General features: G+C 37.1%; 1 protein-coding gene and 1 long non-coding RNA gene across 5 annotated transcripts in view; both read left to right on the forward strand.

Moving 5' to 3' along the window:
• LOC107656854 (leucine zipper protein 2) overlaps positions 1 to 4,075 on the forward strand; it is a 113,270-nt gene extending 109,195 nt beyond the window's left edge. For 3 of the 4 annotated variants that reach the window (XM_016444802.1, XM_016444803.1, XM_016444805.1), the window contains 2 exons: positions 1,963 to 2,034; positions 3,389 to 4,075. In XM_016444802.1, the coding sequence (XP_016300288.1) occupies positions 1,963 to 2,034; positions 3,389 to 3,493 (177 nt within the window). In that variant the 3' untranslated portion in view covers positions 3,494 to 4,075. The other variant, XM_016444804.1, reaches the window with a different exon arrangement.
• A 4,244-nt stretch (positions 4,076 to 8,319) lies between these two features.
• Positions 8,320 to 10,275, forward strand: LOC107656855 (uncharacterized). Its single transcript, XR_001630611.1, has 3 exons — positions 8,320 to 8,485; positions 9,609 to 9,663; positions 9,968 to 10,275. It is a non-coding gene; the product is annotated as an uncharacterized LOC107656855 (long non-coding RNA).
• Positions 10,276 to 25,714: the final 15,439 nt, after the last annotated feature.

The raw sequence follows: 25,714 nt of genomic DNA on the forward strand, positions 1-25,714 counted from the left end.
AGCACCCCTACAACAACTTCTGAAAGTGAACGGTAGTGTTTTACTCTAGCATTACATAAAAATGTCATTTTAACATTTAACATTTACTCTATGAATTCAATATGCACTGATTCTTACTTAAGCTACAAAAGTTATTTAGGTAAGAGCAGTGAGTGATTTTCTCTGTCTTTTGTTCATGGCCCCAAATATTGCAAGCCGTAGCGATATGCATATTGCGATATGTACATTTGCGATATTTCGATAATTTAGATATATTAAACAGCCCTAGTAACGACGGCGCTGTTCATGAAGAAAATGAACTTAAAGTTTCACTATTAGTAGAGACGCTGCTGCCAAACACTTTTGAGAGACACACAGACTCTCAGAGGTAACGTAATTCACACGTAATTATAGTTGCATAAGTCTGCTATCAACGGCTCAGTCCTCCGTTACTAGGTCTAAAATGACATTTTGGAATTAGCAATGGAGGCGTTGTATGAGATGCGGAAGAAACTAATCTGACCCACAATAGCATTTTAAGTACAAAAACCGGACGAATGCCTTGAAATATATCATCTGATCGATGTCTTGAGGTGTGCCAACCATAGTATAAGCGGAATAATTGACAACGGGCCATTGGGTGATGCGGCCATGACGCGAAGCGTCTAAATGGTATTTAATATATAGAATATTTTATATAGTAATTAATGAATATAATATTTACATTTGAAATGAGTATCCAGACTGTTTCGTTATGGAGTATACTGTATAACAACACATTGAAGTGGTTGTCAGATGGCGAAGTACTGTATCACATCCATCAAAAAGACATGTCAACTGTTTTTGAGTCTTTAGTATTGCTCACACACCAACTTGCCTAGAGGGAGTTTACAGACATTGATAATAGAAATTAATTTATCTCTGCTGGCTTCAGTACATTCCTTCAACCAATTCTTCAGCCGTTTTTGAGGAAAGAGCACTTAGGATGAAGCAGGCTTAGGCAGCGAAGGAAAATGAACAAGGTATATGGCAAGAGTTTTAGATTGTTACTCTTTACTGCCTTTATAAAGTTGTTCTTTTGGCAGGCACAGTCCTATAACACTTTAATTAACTTAACCCCACTGTTTTTTGTCCTGTCAGAATAAAAAAATGAGGGTGTATTTTTCAGTTAAACATTGTCTCTTGTAGTCTTGTACTCTTCTGTTAAATGTGTTGCTCCAAAAACATTTTTCTAGCTTGTTTTAGAGCTCACAGAGACAAGCATATAAAACATTTCCTTAAAATACTCCATCCCTTGAGCAACATGATTAATCTGTTTTCTATGCAACACTGTATAATCTCATAGCTCAGGGGTTTTGGGGAAAATGTAAACAGCAAACAATTATAGTCTATACAGTATCACTGCTCCATTGTGGCCACATATATGTACACTGAACAAAATTATAAACGCAACACTTTTGTTTTTGCCCCCATTTTTCATGAGCTGAACTCAAAGGTCTAAGACTTTTTCTATGTACACAAAATGCCTATTTCTCTAAATGCACTTCTCCTTTGCCGAGATAATCCATCCACCTCACAGGTGTGGCATATCAAGTACTGATTAGACAGCATGATTATTGCACAGGTGTGCCTTAGGCTGGCCACAATAAAAGGCCACTCTAAAATGTGCAGTTTTACTGTATTGGGGGGTCTGAGGGGGTCCGAAAACCAGTCAGTATCTGGTGTGACCACCATTTGCCTCACGCAGTGCAACACATCTCCTTCGCATAGAGTTGATCAGGTTGGGGGCAAAAACAAGTGTTGCGTTTATAATTTTGTTGTGTATTTTTATTCATTAAAAAGACCTAAAAGACTTTTATTCAAGACGTATTTCCCCTTCGCTCTGTGCTTGATCGTTAGATGATCTTGGGATTTGTTTGCTCCTTGAATTTGCTTTTTAAATTAACATGTTTTTTTTTTCTGTCTCTTTCTTTGTACCTCCAGGTGGGAGCAGACTGTTCCCACAATCAGACCAAGAGTTCATCTGAGATGAAAAAGACATTTGGACACAGTCAAGTGAGTGTTCTGATGTGCCCTACTGAAAGAATTAAAGAGAGAGTTAACCAAAAATGAAAAATCTGTCATCATTTGCTCACCCTCATGTCTTTTTAAACCTGTATGACTTTTTTCATCTATGGAACACAAAAGATTTTGAAGAATGTTTAAACTGTTTTTACCCATATTAAACTAAAACAACACTGGACTTTCTTTGTATGGACAAAAAATATAAGATATAAGATGATCTTTTATGTTCTGCAGAAGTCAAATATAGTCAACATTTGAAGTGGATCAAAAAAGTTCATCAAAGTTGTCCTAAGACAAGAACGCATTTTGGTTTTAGGACAACTTTGATGAAAGGTTTTGATCCACTTCAAATGTCGACTACTGTACTTTGGGTAAACTATGCCTTCAATAATCTTTTAATAACTTTATTTTTTGGGTAAACAATCCCTTTAACAATGAGTGATTTCAATAGATGTGATAGAACAATAGGTGTGTGTGTGTTTATATTACATCTGAATTTTACATTTTTAAGATTTATTGATCAAAAGTGACAGTAAAGACATTTATAATGTTACTCAAGTTTTGTGTGTGTGTGATGCCATTCAAGTTAAAAAAGTCGTCAAAAAAGTCAGAAACCACTAGTGAAAATGCTTCTATTGTTATTTTATTTTATTTTATTTTATAAATTTGCATTCATTACTGTATATAAATTTTGCCATTACAAATTGCATTACTGCAAAAAAGTTTGGGGTGGGTAAGAATGTTTTTTTAAAGAAATTAATATTACATTTATTAATACTTTTATTTAAGCAGTGCACATTAAATTGATCTAATTTAAGTAAAAAGTTAATGTAAACATCAAAACATGAATTGGTAAACTAGAAATGTGCAGAATCTAAAATATTTCTTAATCATTTTACTGTACATTATAATGTTTATTTGTTTAATATCTAACTAAACGTTTAGTAGTTAAATAAAAATTTAAATCCCAGATTTACAATGTCATCTATGACCTTTTGACCCCACTGTATATTTGCTACATTTGCATAATACATTAATATTCTCAGTGTCTCTGAACTTCCATGTTCCCCATGTTATATAAGTGAGCTGTCAAGACGCAGTAAGCATAGACTTGCACACACCCTCTCACAGATAACTATTTGCTCCAGTGCTAACAAGTGTCAGCCTTGAGCTCTGCAGCAAGCGGTGACAGGTTTTGTCAAATTATAGGTCAGTCTGACAGCGACAGGGGAAATGGAGAGGAAGGTGTAAATGTGTAATCACCTGCTCTGTTTGTGCTAGACTTCAGAGTCCGCTGCACCACGGTATGCATGTATTCTCTTCTGTTGTCATCTCTGTTCTATAGGCTAAGACCCCAGAGCAGATCGGACAAGGCCAAGTAAGGTCAGCAGAGGAAAGTGTGAAAACAGACGGAGACCTAAAAAAGACACAAATGGACAAACACAACTGAAGGGACAGTGAAAGACTTGGCAGATTTTCTGCATGGTAAAAATGATGTCAGATCTGTTTAAGCCCCTCTTCATTCACTGAGTTTATAAGCACACACATGCACACACACACACACACATACACTGTAGGCAAACACAAATAATGACAGACACAAACACAAAATACTCAGTCTAACACTGCTAATGTAGAAAAAGAAATTCCCAACATTCGATTTTGAACTTTCTTAATAAAAATCAACCGCATAGTATGGCATGCATTATAGAGTTTTAGATATTGATTTTACAAGGTTACGATGGTACTGGTTGTTTTTAATAACTATTATTTTTTTGTTCACTATCTATTTTGATTCTATTTTTCTCCCAAAGTGAGGACACAATGTTGTTTGATTTGTGTTGTTTGTAATTAAAAGCTATTTCTGGCACCTCAGACCAGAATTTCAGTGTTAAAGGTCACGCTGGGGGTCATTTGAGTTCTGTAAATTTACACATGAGGTCAAATTCAAACTTTTGTCTGAGCAACTTCTGAAAATACTGAGCCATGTCCTGAATGCAAAATAGGGCTGCACGATTTGAGGAAAAAAACGAATTGTGATTTTTTTTTTCTGATAAAAATTGTGAAATTGAAATGTAAAATTACAATAATACTACGTATTATTATTATTATTTTTTACAAAAGTTAAAACATCAAGCTTTCATTTTGGCAGCACATGTGTAAAAGTGTGTAAAAACACAATGCCACTTCACTCTGAAACACGTAGTGCACATATTTATTTCAATAATTTGCAGTCTTTGCGATTTGATAATCATACTAAGCCATGTCGCGATTTCAGTTTTATTCCAATTAATCGTGCAGCCCTAACCGAAACAAAATCAATCCCAACTCTCGAAAAGAACTGTTAAACGCAGCTAAAATGTGAAGGTACGGTTTGTCTCGTGTTGTAGCAAAGATTAATTTACTCCTCCTACTCCATATTACGAGGCTCAAGTTGGCTGGCCAACTATCACTGTTGAATATTTCGGAGCTTTTGGTGCCAGAATTAAAGAGAAAAACCCGACTCACAGTGAGTCGTCTCCCTAAGAATGATGTGCCATGCACCGAGTACTTAATCTACTGCTACATCTCTCTGTTTCTCTACCTTCTTGTGTCCTTTACAATAAACCGTGATTTACGCTAAATGTGTGAAGAATAAATGGTTATTTGTGGAGTAAAACAAGACTCGTCACTGTCCGTGCATTTCCTGTGTCCTTGACTCTGCCGCTCCATTTAATTAACACCTCTGGCGCTTCAAGAAAAGCCCTGTTATACCGTTAAAGTGCAAGGTCAATAACCTAGATCCCACGGGATCAAGCGAAAGTCCTCATTGGTGTATCCTGTACATGAGCAGCACATCATAATAACTTCAAAGCTCTGGTTCTTAGCCTTTTCATAGACCTTTGATTTTTCTTTCTCCATCCTTCCTTCTCTCTCTGCCCACCACTTTTCCCAGCTAAACTTTCTATTCTCTGTTTATGTAAACACTGAACTGAAAAATGTACAAATTCCAGGAAGAGATTTATTAATTTTGGGGAACTGAGTCTCGATGAAAAGTTGTGATGGCAGCTGGTTTTAAAAAAAGGCCTTGACGTGACAGCAGCGGCTTTGTCTTGGAAATTAAAGCTAACATTATTGTTCTTAAAAGATTATGACAATTACTCAATGCTTTTGTCTTTCTGTTTCGTAATTTTTATCACATTATTGTCAGTGTAAAAAGTACAGGCACAATCTTAATGAGGCAACAGCTTCTTTTCCTCAAATCGGAGATAGCAAAAACTCTCTGCCAGTAGAAACATCCACCTGCAAATTATGATTTCAGGCCACTTGCTACTTTGCCAATTATCATCAAAACTTCTAAGGGAGAGCATGCCAAGCGTATCCCAGAGAGAGACGCTCCTCATGAATGTTTGAGCTGGAGAAGATGTCGTCTGAAGTGTCCTGATGGACTACATGCTCGCTCTCAGATCACTACATGGGAAATGAGACCGATAGTGACAAATCTGTGCGAAGAGCCAATTTACCTGTAGCTACACTGTGGCTTCCAAAAATATGATGTTGTCTTCCCTTGAAAAACTTGCCTCTACAAGATCTTATAAATAAAAATGAGCTGTGATCAAAACCTGATTTATATCAGCCTCTCTGAAAAAGCCTTGCGGAGAGGCAGAGTATGCCTGATTACATTTGCTGCGAATAGAGGCTGACTTGTTACAAACTTGTCAAAGTCAAGTGCTTCATTCAGCACAGGGAATGAGACATTAATTTTGGATTTACATATTACCTCCAGTCTTTGAATCCAAAGCGCACAACAGTCTTCGGTGATTAAAAGCATTGTTCTGCACTCACTTGCGAAAATACTGCAAAGGCTTAACGATCCTAAATCGAGACGCAATGGCATTATTTTGATGTTTTTAAGAGTTCAATGTGTGCCATTCGCCTCTGATCTTGGAAACTCCAACAATTTTGTTGCCTTCAGCCTCCATTAACGCTCATATGTGGTTTGGATGATTTCGAGAAAAGCATTCTGATTGGCTAATTACAGCTCAGAAAGCCAATTTTCCCCTCTTCATACCATCTAACCCACTCAAGTCAGGGAAAAGGTGTAGGAAATAGAGCCCATAAGCAACTTCAAAGTGAATTTAAATAGCTCCATCAATACTTCCACTCAAACTCACTCTGGAAGTACTCAGGTACAGACGGTGGTTTGGCTCTTTACACGTTGAGTTATGAGGAGGTAAAACAGTGTTTTCAGGAACAACAACAGCCATCATCAAGAGAAAAGGAAGCTGAAGAATCTGGGCCAGCTGTGAGATGCGTTGCCAGTGGATTCATGAAGATTCCTGGTTGCCAAAAGCAGAATTACACAGTCAAACACACACACACACACACACACACACAGTGAGAGAGAAAAAAACGCATTTGGACACTAGTACGCAGACGGTGTATCTTAAGATAGGAACAACAGCCAACAGAAACAGACCGGCTTTTAAATCTCATCTGACTGGTGAGTAGCGTCTTTTATTTTGCGCATGGACAGTGATAGATGATTCATTAGGTCAATTTCGAAGCGAGTTACTCCTCAAGGATGGAGGAAGTTTTCATGGCAACAGTATCTTCGCCAGCCGGTTCAGTGACGCCAACGCTAAGCCAAACTTTAACGTGAGATGTGCGTATCCGTGCACACAGATATAAAAAGGTGGTGGCGGGCCAGCCGTAAAGTAATTGCGAGGACAGATTTTACAGTGAACAGCTGTGGGGCTTAGCAGTAAAGTTTCTCACTGCCTCCCACACAGTGCATAAAAACACAATTATTCACCTATTATCTTTCACCTCGTCACATTTCACTCTAGGACTTATATAGTAGTTATTTTTCGTTTAGCTAACACCTATAGTACATTGTTTGCTAAGTCATTCCTTCTGGACTGGCCTTGTAAATACGGCTATTTGTAATTAACTAGATAATGGGGAAAACTTACAGCAGTTCAGATGTTAGTTGTACTTGTTTTATAAGATCTTTAGCCACGGCGCATAATTGTTGACATCACTGCGCACAACCCTTTCTAATCACTTCCTCAATATAGCTGAACTATGTCCGATTATTACAGAAGTATGATAGAGTGCCATGAAATGTAGGAATTGATTTTGCTCCTTAAATGGAGTGAGTGTCGTTACTGGCAGCAGGCCACAATCTGAAATATGCTCTCAAATATAGTATGCTGTACTTGAAAAGAAATAACATTGACAAAATATCTCCTGCAGCTAATTGATCTGTAACATGCACACAACTTGACGATGTCAAACTATTTCAAGGTGTTTAATCTTAGAGCAACATTTGCATTAATATTCATAAGGTAGGCCACCAACATATGCCGCTCCTAACTAAATCATTCATCTTCTATTAGGCGCCACAAATTTTTCGAGATGTTGTGGCTTAAGTCAATTTAAGCTGTAAAGGTCAACAATGCAAACCATCTAAATAGCACTCAGAGCAATCTAAGCCTACAACCTAATTAAATACTAACACTAATTACCCATCCTGTCCTTCTCTTCCTCATCTAGTCTGCTCATTAAAACAAGCATGTCTACTAATTTCATGATGGATGAGATGTTTTGCCATTACTGCCACTTCTCCACTACTGTATACTTACACCGTTGAGAAGTTTGGGGTCGTTGAAAGTTCGTAAAGTTTTTTATTTATTTATTTATTTTTTAAGTCTTATGCTTACGAAAGCTTCATTATTTTGTTCAAAACTACTGTAAAAACAGGAATAGTGTGACACACTGCTTGAATTTAAAATAACTGTTTTTTATTTTAATATAATTTATTCCTGAGATGGCAAAGCTGAATTCTGAATTCCAGTCTTCAGTATCACATGATGATCAATATGCTGATTTGGTGCTCAAGAAACTGTAAATTTAATGCATTCTTGCTAAATAAAAATTGGTATCTTGATTTCTTAAACTAATTTCTTAAACATTCCTGCAACTTATCTGTAATAAATTTATAACACTAGAAATCTAGTGCTTTATAATTACTAATAAACAACCAATATGCTAGTAATACACTCAAAAAAATGAACAAGGAAGTTGTGCACTTTACATAATATATTTATATTCAGTTTACTTATAATAATTGTCTTTGTTGACTTGAAATGTTTTTTTCTATAAAGGTCCACGTAATTATGTCTCAATTTAACTGTACAAAATCCTAACGCGTTGTCTAAACACAAACCATTTATGTTAAGTAAAAAATTCTTACATCCAGAGGGTGGCAGTATAGTGCGACGCCAACTGCCATGAAACCCCAAAGAAGAAGAAGAAGAAGAAGAGCAAGAGCAAGACGCGTCAGACTACACGTGCGCAACGATATTTGACTCTCTGCACACCTGCGTGACCCCCTGCAAAGTTTTTCTTCGATTGGTTTTGACAGAGGGACGTCTTACCTTTTCAACGGCTGGTAAAGGTAGGAGGATATTTGTTTTTCCACCAGTATCGATCTTTTTTATTTGTAATAAGAGATATGTTCTTTATTTTTGGCTTGCTTTCGTTTTAGAGAGTTCTAGCGTCCTAGACATGCTGACGTTAGCATGCTAGTTTAGCCACGTGGCGTAGGTTGGTCCGCTGCATATTTCCATTATTTGGGCGAAAAGAAAAGTAATAAGAGATAGTTCATGGATTAAAGTTCTCCGTCGCTACGATGGATTTCCGTTAACTGGAGCGAGTCCACGACGGATTTTTTCCGTCAATTGCAGGGTTCCTGTCTGTCCTTAATGTCTTATATTCACTTTTCATAATTTTAAGGCTGTTAATAGGATTACATTTCTCAAATAGTGTAATAAATGTCTTAATTTTAATTAGAAAAGAGGAGGTGTATTCAGCCTGCTGAGGGGGATGTGATCAAAGCCTGGCGTGGATTGAAAGCACTTCTTCTCTCTACTTACTGTACGGGTTCTGTTAATCACTCCGCGTGGTATCCACTCCGGGTTTTCCATTCCCGCTCACGGAAAAACTGCTCCGTGTTCACTCCATTTTAAAAGTTATACTAGTATGTTTATTTTTTATATCATGAACGCCTGAACGCAACATTTATAATGCTATATGTAATGTTTTGGAAATTATTCTACACGTTTAATAAATAGAATTACACAATGTCAAAATGTATACCTGAAGTGTGTAACTTCCCTTTCATTTTTCTGACTGTAGCGTTTAAGTTATTGTAAGTTTTTGACTCTACTAAAGCATACAAATACACTATGTTTGCAGATATATTTTAGAAACGTACTAAGTTAACATGCTTGTTAATTTGAAAAACAATGCTACAGTCATTCTCCGTTGAAACTGCAATACTTAGTTCAACCACTAGGTGTCCATCCGACTAAAACTAAACTAAAACCTGCTGTCAAAATTAACAGTGGTTAATATTTGGTTTGAAACTTTTGTTTTTTCAAATTTGTTGTGATACTTTCAATAAAAATTACAAAGTGTGATTATTTAATTGGTTTGTAGTTATTCAGTTCAGATTAATTCAATTTCACAAAATCTTTATCAAATTGTTTTGTTTGTTTTTATCCTTTGCAATTTTTCAGGTCCTTAATGAAAGGTGTGTTTTGTGTACCTGCCAAGGTGCGTTACTCACAATAGGTAAGATCTGCAACATCTACTAATGTAAATACTGTTTCTTGCATGACCATTTCATTTGTTAGTTCTGAGTAGCTTGTTTCTATTTGTATCCTGTTTACTTTTAATTATCAGTAGCAATTGATAATTTCAGTTAACAGATTATATAAATGTTTTAAATTATTATTTTTAATTATTTTAAGTCATATGGTATGTTATTTGTAAAACTAAAATCTTTTTTTTTTTTTTGCAAGTCAAGTTTCTTTTAACTGAAATCACAGTTTTGTTTTGTTTTTGTTTTTTTTGGTGGTATGTGTGCTTGTTACAGATATTGAATGTGGCAGTGTAAAGGTTGCGGTTCAAAGACCTCAACTAGATGTCAGTTACTAAAACATTATAGGTTAAAACATCCTCAATATGGGTGTAGGCACCCATATCCTTGCCCATATACTAGTTGTCCATGTACATTCAAGTCATGGAATGCACTTTGATCACACCTCTGTAGAGCCCATAACAGAGACTCATCTCAGCAAACATCATCATTGGCTACATTCAGATGTCAAGTTTGTGCATTCGCTGAACTTGGCAATGATAAGGAATATTTAAGTCACATAAATCTGCATCTTAAATCCCATGAAACCATCTCCTGTATGTTCAAAGATTGTACATTTACGACAAAATGGGCTTGCAGGCTTTGTAGAGAATGTTTCTGGAGCATATGTGTGTCGATTTTGCACAGGGAGTTTCAGTGACTTTCAGTCCAAGTATGTTCTGTCAGGAGATTTTAGTCTAAGATTTAAAGAAAGCCACAATGAACATGTGAAAAGTGCAGAGGAGAGTGGAAAACCTTGTGTTGGAGTAAAAAGGGCATGTGTGCTGACAGAGAATCTTCCTTATTTTGATGTCACAACTGGATATCCTCCTGATATACTCCATGATCTATTTGAGGGTCTTGTTCCGGTGGAAGATATGTGTACTTCAGGATACAGTTAATTTCATAGTCAAGAAATTCTCAGCTTGGTTTAGGAAGCACTACCGGGCCTTTGAACTGCAACCATGTCCAACTGGTAAAATGTTCCCGATAACACATGATGCCCTGCCAGAGAAGTACCCACTACATGACTACTTCGTTGGGCCACTCCGACTGGTTACATTTAAAAGATATCCTTATATCAAAAGTAGGTGTTGTTAAACAACTGTTGTTACTAACCCTTCTAAATGTACATTTATCACTAGCACCTAACACTAACTTTTTCACTTGTGTATACGTGTCTGTATAATGACTTGTTTCAGTGCATGCATGAACATCTTGTCACTGGCTGGATCTGAAAATCTATCGTAGTAAAGGGATACTGAACTGGTGCACACTGTAACTGACAATTTTCTATAATCATAAATAGATTATTCAAATTTTTACATAATGAATGCCATTGTGCTGCTTCTGTCATCTCCTCTGCTCTCTGTGGCGGCGATGGGGGCAGGGCTCAGGCGCACACACACACACACACAGAGCGGAAAGTGTCAGGTAATGCAAGCCACAAGCTTTAGCTCCAAATATTTGTTTTCAACTTTCATAATTAACCTGTTGACAAGAAAAAATTAAAGTCAAGGTTTCATTTTTTTGAGTGTATGCATGGTAATAAGCAACTAGTTAATAGTGAATAGTGTTCCCTAATCTACTTTTTTAATTTGCTTATTCACTTTTTAATTAGTGAATTGATGCTTTACAAAATGCTATACATTTCTAAACGTGCCAAAGTGCACCACATGCAGGTTTTTTTAGGTTTACCTCTCAGCGCCCTGAGGTGGCCCTCAAGAGTGCCGATATAATTTGAATGCTGATTACTATTATTACCTATAATGTTAAATTGTGTTAAAATATGTGCAGTGATTTTCTAAAATAAATGTATAATTTATTAGAGTTTACTGACAGAAATATTTATGTACAGTACTCACCCTTGGTTGAAAGAAACTAATTTTCTAATAAGAGGATAGGGGAAGCTGAATATTCTCTTCCCATGAAAACAGAAACTCATGCACTGAATCACTTGCTGGGGTGTAGGAATATACACTAGTAAACTAGGCAGCAGACTGCAATTTCATGCATCATAATTCCTGCTATTGCATCTCAGAAGTCATCAGCAGTTCAGCCGCTTACATTGTTTTCCTGGAATACACACCACCAAATTAATATGATCAGTTAGCAATGAATTGGAAAAGTTCTTTATGAATTGTGTGATAATGAAAATGGTATAGGAAATAAGAGTCTTCCAGGAGAACACTGCTGAAACCGTTATCTCCTGCTGAGTTGATTTAATAAAAACGGAGGATGGTGTGATGGTTAATCTGTCTAATAGCAACCGCCTTTTCAAAGAAATACATCTCTCTCTTCATATCTCTGGTGTAAAATGGAAATCATGTTCATCTAGAGTCATAAAGGGAGAGAGGGAAAAACAGCAGGTATCATTATTTGCTGGAAAGGGGTTTCAAATGGGTTTTATCTTACAAATAACACTGACTTGTGGAAGATTGACAAGAGCCACTCATGACAAAATGTGAAGGTCCCAGAGGCTCGAGACATGAGAGTGGAAAGGAATTAGGGATGCGCCATTGTAAAGCAGCAGCTATATAATCACTAATGCTCTTTTTTTCATCTCTTCACAAAAATTGAATCTCACCACAATGACTAGTACCTTCACTGAAATTGGTGTGAATGTTATTTTGAGACACCTTAATTACATAAAACATCTGGTGAATACATCATAAATGATCTCTGCCAGGACCCTAATAAAACTTGGGACCCACACTTTTCAGCGAAAAAAAATCATGCCGTATGCTATATTTGTTATACAATTGAATGTCTTTGTGCTTTACATTTTATGTTACATAAAATACATATTTTTAAACAAGACTTCTTAAACTTACAATGATCTATTTCCGTACTGATGTCTTTTAGGCCCTATTTTTCTAGGATTATATATTCAAAAATGAACTGCATCCTGCATGTAGCACAAAATGATTACTAATCTTACTTATATTTACACTTTGGATGAACTGGCTTGATTTGAAAGATCTCTCGTGAGTTTCACTCCAGCTGTGTGCTTTGATGCTATTAGCAGTAGACGGCCATCAGAGGAGGATTTTCACAGCCTCCTCACAGATTTGTTCCTGAATGGATGTACATGTATCAGATACATATAATGGAAAAAATATTGTAACCCAGGAGTGTTTTTATCACTGCTCAAATGCTAGAGAAGGAAGACAGCATAAACACATCGCTCATTACCAAACTGACTTGAAAAGTAGCATATTCGTGTGAGAAAACGGACAAAAGACATTTTTTAAAATAGTTTATAAACAAGGTTTAACAATATGGATGTACTCTGAATAGCATTAGGGGAAAAAATCAAGAAAGACACGAGGGACTTCTTTTATTCAGTTTACTGTAAATTGCCATTTTACTCTAAAATTTGTCATTTTATCTGAGATATATATTTGTATTAATTTTGTACATTTTGAATAAAAATAAAATGTTAGTGTTAAAAAAATTAATGGTAACGCTTTCCAATAGTGTCATTAGTTAACTACGTTAGTTAACATGAACTAACAATGAACAATACTTCCACAGCATTTATTAACCTTAGTTAATGTTAATTTCTACATTTACTAATACATTTTAAAAATCAAACGTTGAATATGTTAATATTAGTTAATGCACTGTGAACTAACATGAACAAACAATTAACAATTTTATTTTATTAACTGAATGTAACCAAAGATTAAGAAATGCTGTAACAATATATTAACAAACCTTATTTTAAAGTGTTACAAAATCCCACTTTTGCATATATATTCATTATCATTACCAGTAACAGTTCAAGCCATTTAGTATCACTTTAGTGCGTCATCACGTCCTTTTGTTAAAGGACAGATAATTACACTTTTTTATTATCATGACAATTTTAAGATCAATCATGTGTGCTTAAGAGCATGATTATCAGCAAAACCAATTTGATCAATATTGATTTACATACAGTATTAGTCTTTCTGAAAATTTTCTCACAGGCCTCCCCTGGTTATTAGGGGGCCTTTACTTATGCCCAAACCTCTGCTTTCCTGTAAGTTTTTATATTTATCATCTGTTTTTTACTTACTCTGCTCGTGCTCGGTTACAGTGAAGAAAAGGAATGAAAAATTGAGTGACAGTTGACCGTTTAACCTCAGTATATGAAAGCTTCTCTGATGATATAGCAAGAAGCTTTTCCCATCGCAGTCGCAAAGTGCTTTACTCTGGAGCACGTCTCAGATATGATATTGTGAGGTAATGCCATGATAACGCAAGAGCTGAAAGACCCTTATAGCACTTGGTTAGTTGGTAGAGTCAGTCACATCACAGCTCAAGTGAATAGAGCGATGCTGCAGGTGTCAGATCTCAAGAGAACATGATTGACAGGCACTTGTAAGGAAAAACAGCAGACTTGGAAACAAACAGAATTGCTATTACTTTTTTTATAATCTGCAAACTGTAGCAAAATGTAACTGGTTGGTAAAGAGTGTATGTAATGTCAAGCATGTTATTTTCAGGATGTGGGCATGTGATTGATTTTAAAGGGAAATTACTTATAAATGACAAAATGTCCAAGGTTGCAGATACGTGGATATATGATTTTAGCATATAAACTGAATAGACCTCTTATAGATCATTAGAACAGAGTCAGCTGGAGACACCTTGGGTTCATTCCAAACATGGTGAAACAGCGTTTAGGTTTTATGCCAACAAATGCAGCTGGAACCAGCTTCCAGAAGACCTCAGATGTGCACCAACTGTAGCCATGTTCAAATCTGAAACTAAAAACTTTTTTTTTTTTTTTTCCTGTAGAATTTTTTGCTGCTTGTTAAATTTACTTAAAATGAGTGAAAGGAACACATTTGCTAAACATTTTGTTTATACTTAGTTGAATTGTGTCCAATACACTATTTAAAACTGAAGTTTGTTTATTTTATTTTATTATATTTTTTATTTTTATTCAAAGCTACCTGAATTCTGCCCAAAAATTTAGCAGTGGCTTTTTAGTTCCCAACATGCTTTGCATAGGGTTGGATCAGGAGAGTAATTGTTGAAATCAAGGGCTATTTATGGGTTTTTGTATAATGTGACCCTGGACCACAAAACCAGTCATAAGTGTCAGTTTTTCGAAATTGAGATTTATACACCATCTGAAAGCTGAATAAATAAGCTTTCCATTGATGTATGGTTTGTTAGGATAGGACAATATTTGGCCGAGATACAACTATTTAAAAATCTGGAATCTGAGAGTGCAAAAAAAAAAAATCTAAATATTGAGAAAATCGCCTTTAAAGTTGTCCAAATGAAGTTCTTAGCAATGCATATTACTAATCAAAAATTAAGTTTTAATATATTTACGGTAGGAAATTAGCAAAATATCTTGATGGAACATGATCTTTACTTAATATCCTAATGATTTTTGGCATAAAAGAAAAAAATATAATTTTGACCCATACAATGTATTTTTTGGCTATTGCTACAAATATATCCATGCAACTTAAGACTGGTTTTGTGGTCCAGGGTCACATATGACATTTAAAAGAGTTTCTGTTATTTTAAAGTTACCATTTTGTTTGTAGTTACCATTATGCTGAAGAGTGGAGCTTGTTGTTAGGTAGTGGGTGGCTACTTGTTTTAAGTTTATAGTGTATGTCAGTCAGCAACAAGTCATTTATTTCTTGTTCATTGCAAACATTTGCTAAAGAAGCCGTTTAAAACATACAATGACAATTAAGATTTCATATTACTCACGATTAACAAGTAATTAGTTGGTCCCTATACTAACACTTTAACACCAATTCTCACTTAACATGTTGCTTGTTAGTTGGGGCAAACATCATAGTTAATGGTTTGTTAATAGCAAGAACTGAACCTTAAAATAAAATGTGACCATTAGTTGCACGTATAATGTCTTGACAAATATTAGGTACACTTTAAGCTGTTTTATAGCTATTAAATCTTGGTAGCCTTTACTCAACATATAGGATGCAATCTACCTAAAAAAATAAGTGCAAATTGTTAGCTCAATTGTATTGACTAGATTCAGTTTGCTTTTACAGTGGGTGTATTCTCTAAATACTGCACTTTTATTTCATTTCACTACATAATTTCATAATGTTAATTCATTTATACCTTATCTTTTTATTCATTTTAAATGAACATTTAATTTCTTCCTCATTTATTTTGCATTATAGAGAGAACTTTTCTTAACCCCTGCAGCATTGCTTGATAGTACTTAGCAGTGCTGATAAATGCCATCTTCCACTTGTCCCTCTCACAAATTAGATATTCAGAATAAGATATGTGTTATGTGGCTCTAATTTTATACCCTGGCTTCTCTTATTCACTCTAATGCAGACGGCACATGAGGCAGAGATAATGTTTCAAACTCTGATAATCTACAAAAGGCCTCAAACTTCTGTGCTTGTTTTTCAAAAGACATAATTTACCAGGATCGATCCTTTCTTTGTTTTCTAGGAAAACGCAGCATACAACATTTGTGTAAGGTAATTGGTTGTTATTAAGCACTACTGTGAGACTGTAATATTGATGGGGAATTGGCGTTCTTAGTTTTCGAGCTTTCAATATCTGCAGGTATACAGGGAGCAGTAATGCAATTAGTATAAACATGAATTTTAACATTCTGTAATACTGCTACAGTTTTCCAGGAGGCCAGTTTGTGGTAATCATGCACCGAAAGACTGTTTGGGGAGGGAATAATTAAAAGGGAGATGGAATAATCTTAGGTCAAATAGTTATTGTAGCATCACTGATTTTTCCCTAACTATTGGCTTGATTACATGAAGATTAGTGATGGCTGAAAGAATTTAGTTTTTTTCGTTCCAATTCAAATCACAGAAACTCCCTAACAGGGGACAGTGCTGAAGAAAAAGGGTCATTACACTCAAAATAGCTAAATAATAAGTTTATTTTCTATTACAGGAAAAATAAGCATGCTGTTAAGGCAACAGCTGACAATGACCAGAATATCTATTCCTACTTTGTCTTTAGAGCTAAAGATGTACAGCCAATTTACATCGGTTCGATAGTGTCTAGAGTAGGCTTTGGGTCAGGAAGTGCAATTGTCTTTACATTGACAGACCTAGCATCATGTGTTTAGATAAGGTTATCAATATAAATCAATAGTTGAGTGTATTGAGCTAGCTCTGCTTGAAGAGATTTGTTTAAATCATTTCGAACAGATTGCAGATTCAGCTGGACTCCACTGGGCCCACATTTGACAAAGTCCTCTGTAATGCAGCATAGTCTTAGTTAGGATTAAGATCTATGTTCAGACTAGTGGTGTTAAGATCTTAACGCTCTAGTCCATGCAGGCCAAAAGCAGAAGCATTTGAAAGGCCTTATTTTGAGTGTATCTGCAACAGTTTTAAACCACAAACTCTCCCTGTTTGGTTATTTCGGTTCTGTACACAAATGTAATGAAAACTGGGTTGTCACTCCTGTAAATAACCGAACTCATCAAGTACAGAACAGGCCTCAGCACTCAGAAGAGGAGTGACAACTGCATTTACCTCTTCTGTGCGCATGGCCACAATTCTTGTCAAAACGTATTGGACACTGAATAAATGAACTTGGAGGCATGTGAAGTCATTGTGCTCAAGCCAGATTTGATGTAATTCATTCATTGTTCAGGTGCAGTCCCTGGAGTTTTGTTTCTGAAATGGACTCTGGCAGATGAATGATTTTGTTTAATGCATTTTATGTCAACTCTAACATCAGTTGTTTGGATTTGCTTGCTTCTATTCTGGTAACATTTGACCTTGTTGTCTGTTTCGCTGTGTAACTGCAAAGCCTGAAGGTGCGTAGACACCTACTGTATTGACTAGTTTTCTTATGTGGCTGTCTATGAAATCCTAGAGCACATTGTAAAAATGTGAAAACATTTGGCACAGACATAGTGGAGAGTCAAAGCTAGTCAATCTCACAAGTTTTAAAATCTGCCTTATAAAAACCTTGTTGTGCAACCAGCATACAGGTGCATCTCAATAAATTAGAATGTCGTGGAAAAGTTCATTTATTTCAGTAATTCAACTGAAATTGTGAAACTCGTGTATTAAATAAATTCAATGCACACAGACTGAAGTAGTTTAAGTTCCACGACATTCTAATTTATTGAGATGCACCTGTATGTTTTACTTACATTTCTGCCTATAACTTTTGAACTGTGAGGTCTACAAATTTAATTATTCTTTCTTGGCCCTGTTGAGTTTAACACAGCAGCCACCTTGCTTTGTTAGAAGATGATCCTCAGATCAAGCAACATTTTTTTTTTCATTTAATTAGTTTCATTTATTCAGTTTATTATACATTTAAATTTATTCATTTATATTTCAGTTTATATTTATAAATGTATATTTGTTCATTTGTAATTTATACATTTATGCATTTATAATCATTTAATGATTTCATTATTTCATATTATCCTATAATTTATTATAGTGCTTTTTATTGTTGTTTAGTCTGTATGGTTTCAAAGGATATTAATCTTCTTGAGTAAGAGAGAGAATGTCTCTATTTCAAGGTTTCATCATCACAGGACAAGTTTGTGAATCATTAATTTTCCATCACTTTTGCTTTGGTATAATAACACCTGTTTGTTGGATTTGTGCTGTTTAAAGAAAGTCTGACCATTGAAATATATGCTTCTAAGATTATTCAATAAATTATTTTTTCCACCAGTTCATCTCCTGCTTTTTGCCATTTCACAGCTTCATCTGTTAACCTCTCAGGCTGATAGAAGTCTTTTAGTTGATATAGTTTTTGGGTATCTGACAAAATACAGTTTTGTTAAGTAATTTTGGGTATCAGACAAGACGGAAATCTTCTGACAGGATCTGATAAAGAGAATTGATCAAATATCCCAGGCATGGCATTTCAATGCTCATAAATGTTGTGCAGCTGATCCAAAATCCTAATTCTACCATCCACTACTTCTCTGGGGATTGGTTGAATTATAATATGATCTGTGCCATACTGTGTCTTTTCCCATAATTGCTGCTTGCAGCTATATTTTCCAATGTTATTATGGTTCCTGAAAGTAGAACCATTTTCTATATTCCTAGTTTTAGGCCCACAGCATCTATTGCTGCAGTATGACCTGGATTCGTTATGGTAAGTCTAGAAGCTTGCACATATACCGTGAGCTTGGCTAGAAAATTGATGAGGTCAAGGATAAAGATAAGGTAAAGAATAAGTACATACGTATCTGTGTGATATAATAATGCATGTTGATGTGAGACTTAGCAGAGAAAAACACTATTTTTGGCACATTATGTGCAGAACACAATAACTCTGTGAGCTGGAACAGATCATAACACATACATCTCTATGGGACGCATAGATGATACAAGGGAAGGGCTTTCACCTTTTATTAGCAGAAATATGCATGAACATTACCCTCCAGCACTCATTATTTCATACCTCAGCTCCAGTATGAAGTTCCCTTCAGGTCTCATAAATACGGTCTCAGTGTAACCCTAAACAGAACTATAAAACATTCTATTACAACTACAGCATTGAAAAAATGCAGCGCAACCACTGTATGCACTGGTCTGTCCACAGATGGCTCATTGCTACTTTGGTGGATTTTATAATAATTTTGCATAATTTAAACATTAAATGTTAATCATCTTTTATACAAGTTTTTTTTTTATATACGTTTACATATTCTCTTTGACATAAAATACAATTAATAGCACAAAACAACATGCCCACCCTAGTGAAAAATAAATATACTAAAATGTATTTGAAATACATTCATTTTTAATGCTAAGTAAACTACAAATACATTCACATATTTATGTACTTAATAAAAATCCCCTGCAATTGTTCTCTTAGTATACTAAACTGGTATATTTAAAGTCTGATAAATTGGAACAACTAATCTTATACTTAATGCACTTTAATTGTGTGGAAGTAGTGCTGAGGTCTACCTAAAGATATAGTGAAGTATATTTGATTGTGCTGAAGTGGAACTATTGCAAGTACTTCAGGTATGCTTTAAATATCTTGCATTTAAAGACCAATATTATTCAAAAGATCATACAATCCTCATCAATAGTGAGGTTAAAACACAGTTTAGGCTTAATATTAAGAAATATGCATTGTATACAAGCAGTATTCAAAACTAAGTATTCGCCTGTTACTCTTTTTTAGCTTGTAAATGGCTTCTTTAGTTTAAAACAGTCAGGCTTATTAGGTTATACTTGACCTTCAGGCCTTGAGCTTGACCAGTGTGTTTTCCGATAGACAGACAATTTCTCCTTCTGATAAGATAAAAAAATAATAATAATAAAATTGTATCTACCTGCTCAGTTCAAAATCCACCAAACTGTAGCAATGACGCAGCTGTCAAAAAAATGTATAATATTCCTAAAATGTTTTCAAATGATCTCAGATGCTAAGCAGTTGAAAATTGAATCCCTGAAATTTTCATTTTAGTAAAACAGCTAAATATGAATGAATATGCTGAAAGCCACTGCCGTTGCTCTGTGCGCAATGCAGGGGCGATGGATGATTTACAGTGAGCAGAACATTCCCCAGGACTCTGTGTCTCCCTGTGTGTAGTCTCCTCTACGATGTGTTTTCTGTGGATTCAATTTTGCTGGTTTAGAAACATGGGAATCGCCAAACTAACAAGCTCAAGACTGGAAAAAAGCTCACATTTGCCTTTCTTTCAAAGTATACTGTAAGAGTTGAAGCTGAGGTCGTGCTAGCGGGTTTACATAGAGAAGAACAGTGATATAGTGGAGGATTTAGAGCAAACATGGCTTTAATGGCTGCCTTTCACACTGCAGTTAAGAGACTTCAGAGATGTGAATAAAACAGCAGTACACATTGTTTACTTCCTCACAAGACATGTTTGCTTGCTATCGGTTATGTTGTTTTCAGACCCAGTGATGCATTGGAACTGTTAAATAATTCAAATCATATGTGATTGCATTGTGTCTAACAAAACTGTAGTTCACTCATGTGACGTCTTCAGCATTTTTTGGAATAACAAGTGACTTAATTAATAATTCGAATGCATTATTAAATATTTAATTGTTTATTTATACATCTGTTTTTATGTATTTATGCATGTATTCTTTTTCCAAAACAAGAACATTTCCTATAAACATTTTATTTTCTCATTCTGTTCTTTGACATTCTACCCAAATAATTTCACTAATTGCAATTTTCCTTTTTATTATTTCTATCCAATATTGATCTATTTCTTCTCTTTGCACTGTTTGAAGCCACTGAGGCACTGTTTGCGAAGAGGAAACGTTGCAAAAGATTACATCATCATGGGCCTGCTGCGTTTGAGGTGTTTGGATGGCCTGCAGTGTTGGTTAACCAAAAGAATGGTGTGTGTTTGAGCAAGCTAGCAGAGCAGAGAAGTGGGTTTCTGAGTTAGCTAGTAGAGCGGTGTGTGTTTAAGTTAGTTGTCAGTGTGCTGTGAGTTTGAGTATTGATTCACGTGTTCTCTCTGTCAGCCCTGTTGCTCCTCTGGCCGTGGAAGTCTGTGACATGCTGACATAGATGACAGAAAAAGGAGAAAAAATTTAGATCCCATTGGATTAGAGGAAACTGGTTGTGTGCGCTTGTGTCAGGTTACAGTTTAGAGGTTGGCAGGTGACTATTCAGGGATCTTTTTATTGAGACAGTGGGCCTGTTTACACCTGGTCACTTCATGCATTTCCTCTGATTGGATATCGATCTGATTTGTTAAAACGGTTCCATTTACAGCTGGCCACATAAATGTGTCTCCGCAAAACGGATAAAAATCTGATCGTCAATTCCCGTGCTATATGCAAATTTAACGGAGTTCATGTCAAAGAAAGTGACATATGTGCAACAGGACCGCAAGAGGAGAGAGAGCAGCATCAGCACTGGAAAGATAAGTTAGTCGTACTGCTTTTAATAAACATGATTTTATGTTGAGTGTCTGTGTCTTACTTTCAGTTCTCTATCGAAAGGTAACTCCTGTTGCATCGTCGTTTGACGACTGCTTGGGGAAACTCCTGTTTACTCTATTACTGAAGCCTGATTGGTTATCGTTTGTGTAGCTGCACAAACCAATGGCGCTCGAGCCCGCCCGACTGCTATATAAGTCGGCTCGGAGTGCCATCTCATCAGAATCTTCTCCTTCAGCAACGAGACCATCTCTTCGCTGACTCTACAATCAAAAAACAGAAGATGGAAGAAGCTCAGACTGCAGCTCGCCGCCGTAGAAGAGCCCGGCAGCGGAAGAAGCGAGAAGTCTTCCCCTGCGGCTATCCGGCTGGTAAGAGCAATTCCTGAGCAATTTTTCTGCGACGTTGTTGCAAATCTCGCACCACGAGTGTGGCTTGTGCGGGGAATCCCTGCACGATGCAGAAGGGCAGTGAGTGTGTTACCTGTCTGGGCAGCGCCCATGCAGAGACTGTGCGCTCACTGGAATGCTCTCACAGCATGAGTCTCGCTCTTCTCCGCTCGCGAATTGCCTTCTTAAAAGAAGGCAGCCCCGCACTTCCGTTTCTCCTCTCTCAGCGAGCTTGGAGAAAGAAACGGTGCAGTCACGGTGCTGAGCAACCGGGTTTGATTGATCTCACGCCCGCATGCTCATTCTCCCCAGGCACTTTGATCCACCGGTGTGTGTTTTACACGTGAGATTGCACCCCTCTTACATCGAGCGGCTCAATCCCTCTAGGCGGATCGGAGTAGAATGCTGTCACCAATGATTCAGATCGCTGACAGCTTCGCATTTGTGTGTGCGTCGCTGAGGCTGCGCTCACTGAGACAGGCTGCTTTCACATACGAAAGCGCGAGTTTGTCCCTGCATTGCTCACGGATCCCCTTCTTCAATGAAGATGGCCCCGCCTCCCCTGCTCTCGCGTTTCTCCCCTCCCAGTTACCTCGGAGAAGAAACGGCAAACTCGCGAGTTTGAGCGATCAGGCTTGAGTGATTTTACGCCGGCACAGGTCCCGCGTGTTTCACTCTCACTGCAGCACTTTAATCTGCTAGTGTGTTTTACACGTGAGAATCAGCACCCCTCGCTTACATCGAGCGGCTCAATCCTTCTAGGCCAGTGATCCTCAAATCTGGCTCGCGAGATCCACTTTCCTGCAGAGTTTAGCTCTACCCTAATCAAACACACCTGAGTTTGCTAATCAATATCTTCAGGATCATTAGAAAATCACAGGTAGATTTGTTTGATTATAGGGTTGGAGCTAAACTCTGCAGGAAAGTGGATCTTGTGAGCCAGATTTGAGGATCACTGTTCTAGGCGGATCGGAGTAAAGGCTGTCACCAGTGATTTCACATCACTGACAGCCTTGGATTTGAGTGCGCCTCTCGCCTGGGCCATGCCCATGAAACAGTAAAGTCACGGGACTGAGCAAGCGGGCTTTAGTGATCACATGCCGGCACAGCTCCTACGCGCTCCACTCTCCCCACAGCGCTTTGATCAGCCAGTGTGTTTTATACGTGAGGATTAACCCCTCGTTTGCACGAATGGTTAATCCTCTACCAGAACTACCAAATTTTGCTATAAGTTTGAATGCATCATATAATAATTGCTGTTAATAGTGTTCATCGTCTATTTGATTATGTCTTTAATTGATTTTTCCGTACATTTTTGCCATATGTTACATTAATAAATTAACTGACAGTCACCACTGATAAGCTACTACTAAATATTGTAGAAACTTAATTTTCTGTAAAGTTGCTTTGCAACGATTTGTATCGTGAAAAGCGCTATACAAATAAATAAACTTTAAACTTAAAAAGGAAAGGATCAGTTCGCGCTGAGGCCAGAACTTCAAAGAAAGCTCACGCTCGCTCTCCATCCCTCCGTTCAACACTGAGTGATGGAAATTCTATTCAAGCTGGGCACGTCCTTCTCATTCAGCGCACGCCCAAGCAAACTACCACTGTGATAGTGTACCCACAAGAGCAATTCTCCTCTCCTCACACTGCGAATGCCAGTTCCCTGCCCCCGTGCCGTGAACTGCCATTAGTAGGAAAGTAACCGCTTGCCGCCTGGCTTTTGGCTTGGAAAGCCATCCCTGGCGTGTCAAGCTGGATTCTAAAAACCATGGAACGAGGTTACTCGCTCCAGTTCGCTCACAGGCCACCTCGCTTCAGAGGTATTATTCACACTTCGGTACGGGACAACGCATGCTCTTCAGTCCAAAGTACATACACTGCTTGCAAAGCTGCCGTGGAAAAGGTCCCCTTAGTGAACAGCGAGTCAGGTTTTTACAGCCGTTACTTCCCTCTCTGGAGAAACCAAGTCTGGTTTCCGGAGATGATCCAGCTGGTATCTGAAGCGCCGTGGTCAATACCACTGAGGAGAGACCTTCTCTCGCAGACGCAGGGCAAGATTTGGCTTCCCCAGCCAGAACTGTGGAGCCTTCATGTCTGGCCACTCGACGGGAGTCTAGCCAACTCCCAGCGAGAGTCACTAATACCATTTTAGAGGCTAGAGCTCTGTCTACAAGGCGCCTCTATGCCCTCAAGTGGTCAGTCTTCAGTGACTGGTGTTCAGCACGGAACCAGGATCCGGTATCATGTGACGTGTCCCACAGGCTAACCTTTTTGCAGGAGCTGCTGGATAAGGGGCACACCCCTTCCATGCTCAAAGTCTATGTGGCAGCCATTGCGGTGAATCATTCTCTCGAGGCTTGCCGGATAATTGGCAGGAACAACTTGGTCGTTAAGTTTCTTAGAGGTCCTCGGCTGTTAACACTAGAAGCGAACTAGAACTGTTTTTCAAATGTACATAACAGATTTAAAATAAAACATTCAAGTCTCCCAGTCATTGACTTTTACTAAAATTATGTAATTTACAATCCAATGTTGTTAAAAATTATTTAGATAAAACCAGATCAAAAAACGGGGCATTTATACCTATAAGCGCCAGCGGGTCAAATTTACCCACCTATATAATGCATGTATTTTCGCGCTGTCATTTTCTTGCCGCTTATGGTTAAACATTGTACATTTCTAGGTAACACCTTTCACTCACTGATTTAGCGGTTATCAGTTTCATAAATAAAGTCAAAATGACAAAAAAAAAGGTGATTTATGGAAGGTAGGTATTAGAAACACTAAATGCCATGAGTGATGGAGAGTCTGATGGTAAGTTATGCGTCCTAGGTCGGCTCAGCATCTGACGGCTCATCTGACAGTGATCCAGATATCGTATTTACATGTTTTAGCCTAATGTTACTCTAATTGGTCAAACTTTGGTTTAATTATTTAATTTTTGTAAAGGAACTTGCTACTTCAAATGCATATGGCGATACGGTGCCATGAGTATTTAAGACATACTGCTGCTGCAAATAGCATATAAAATAACCCCCCAACAAAGCTGGAAGAAGAAAACAAAACAATTAAATATGTATGCTGCTGTTAATACAATAATATGCTTAAAATCATCCCTATAAGGCAGAAGGCATATAAAAGATAAAACCCCCCAGAACAAGCAGATCTATTGCCAAGACATATGTACTGCTGCTGCTCCGGAGAGCCGTGAGACCGTGTGTTTGCTATCTATGAGAGCCTGGGCCGGCTTTGCTGAATGTCTTAACGCTAGTGAACTATTGCTGTGTGTACCTGATCGGTTGACCAGATAGCTTAAACTAGTGACCGGAGTTAAAAGTGTTTCTGGGCTAATGGAGCCCAGATAAATTAACTAGTGGCTTAACAATTTGAACCTGGGTGCTGTACCCTTAGGCTTATTTAAATAATGACCTAAATAACTATGTGTCTGAGCCAATAACTCAAACTTACCTAGGTAGAAATGTGCACCAAGGTTATTATAGTTTTGAATTTTTAAATTAGTTTTATTAAATATCGTTTTCAAATTTGCTATACGTTAACAGTAGGCTAAAGGCTCATATTTGAATATGATCTTTTCATTAAGAATTATAAGCGTGTTTATGATGTGATTTAGCCTATGCACACTTGTCCGAAAGCCTGGCAGAGTGATCACAAGATGCTATGCTAAAGTTTTGTAT

The sequence above is a fragment of the Sinocyclocheilus anshuiensis genome, unplaced genomic scaffold (assembly GCF_001515605.1).
Source record: "Sinocyclocheilus anshuiensis isolate Anshui unplaced genomic scaffold, SAMN03320099.WGS_v1.1 scaffold2069, whole genome shotgun sequence".
In the NCBI taxonomy this organism is placed as follows: domain Eukaryota; kingdom Metazoa; phylum Chordata; class Actinopteri; order Cypriniformes; family Cyprinidae; genus Sinocyclocheilus; species Sinocyclocheilus anshuiensis.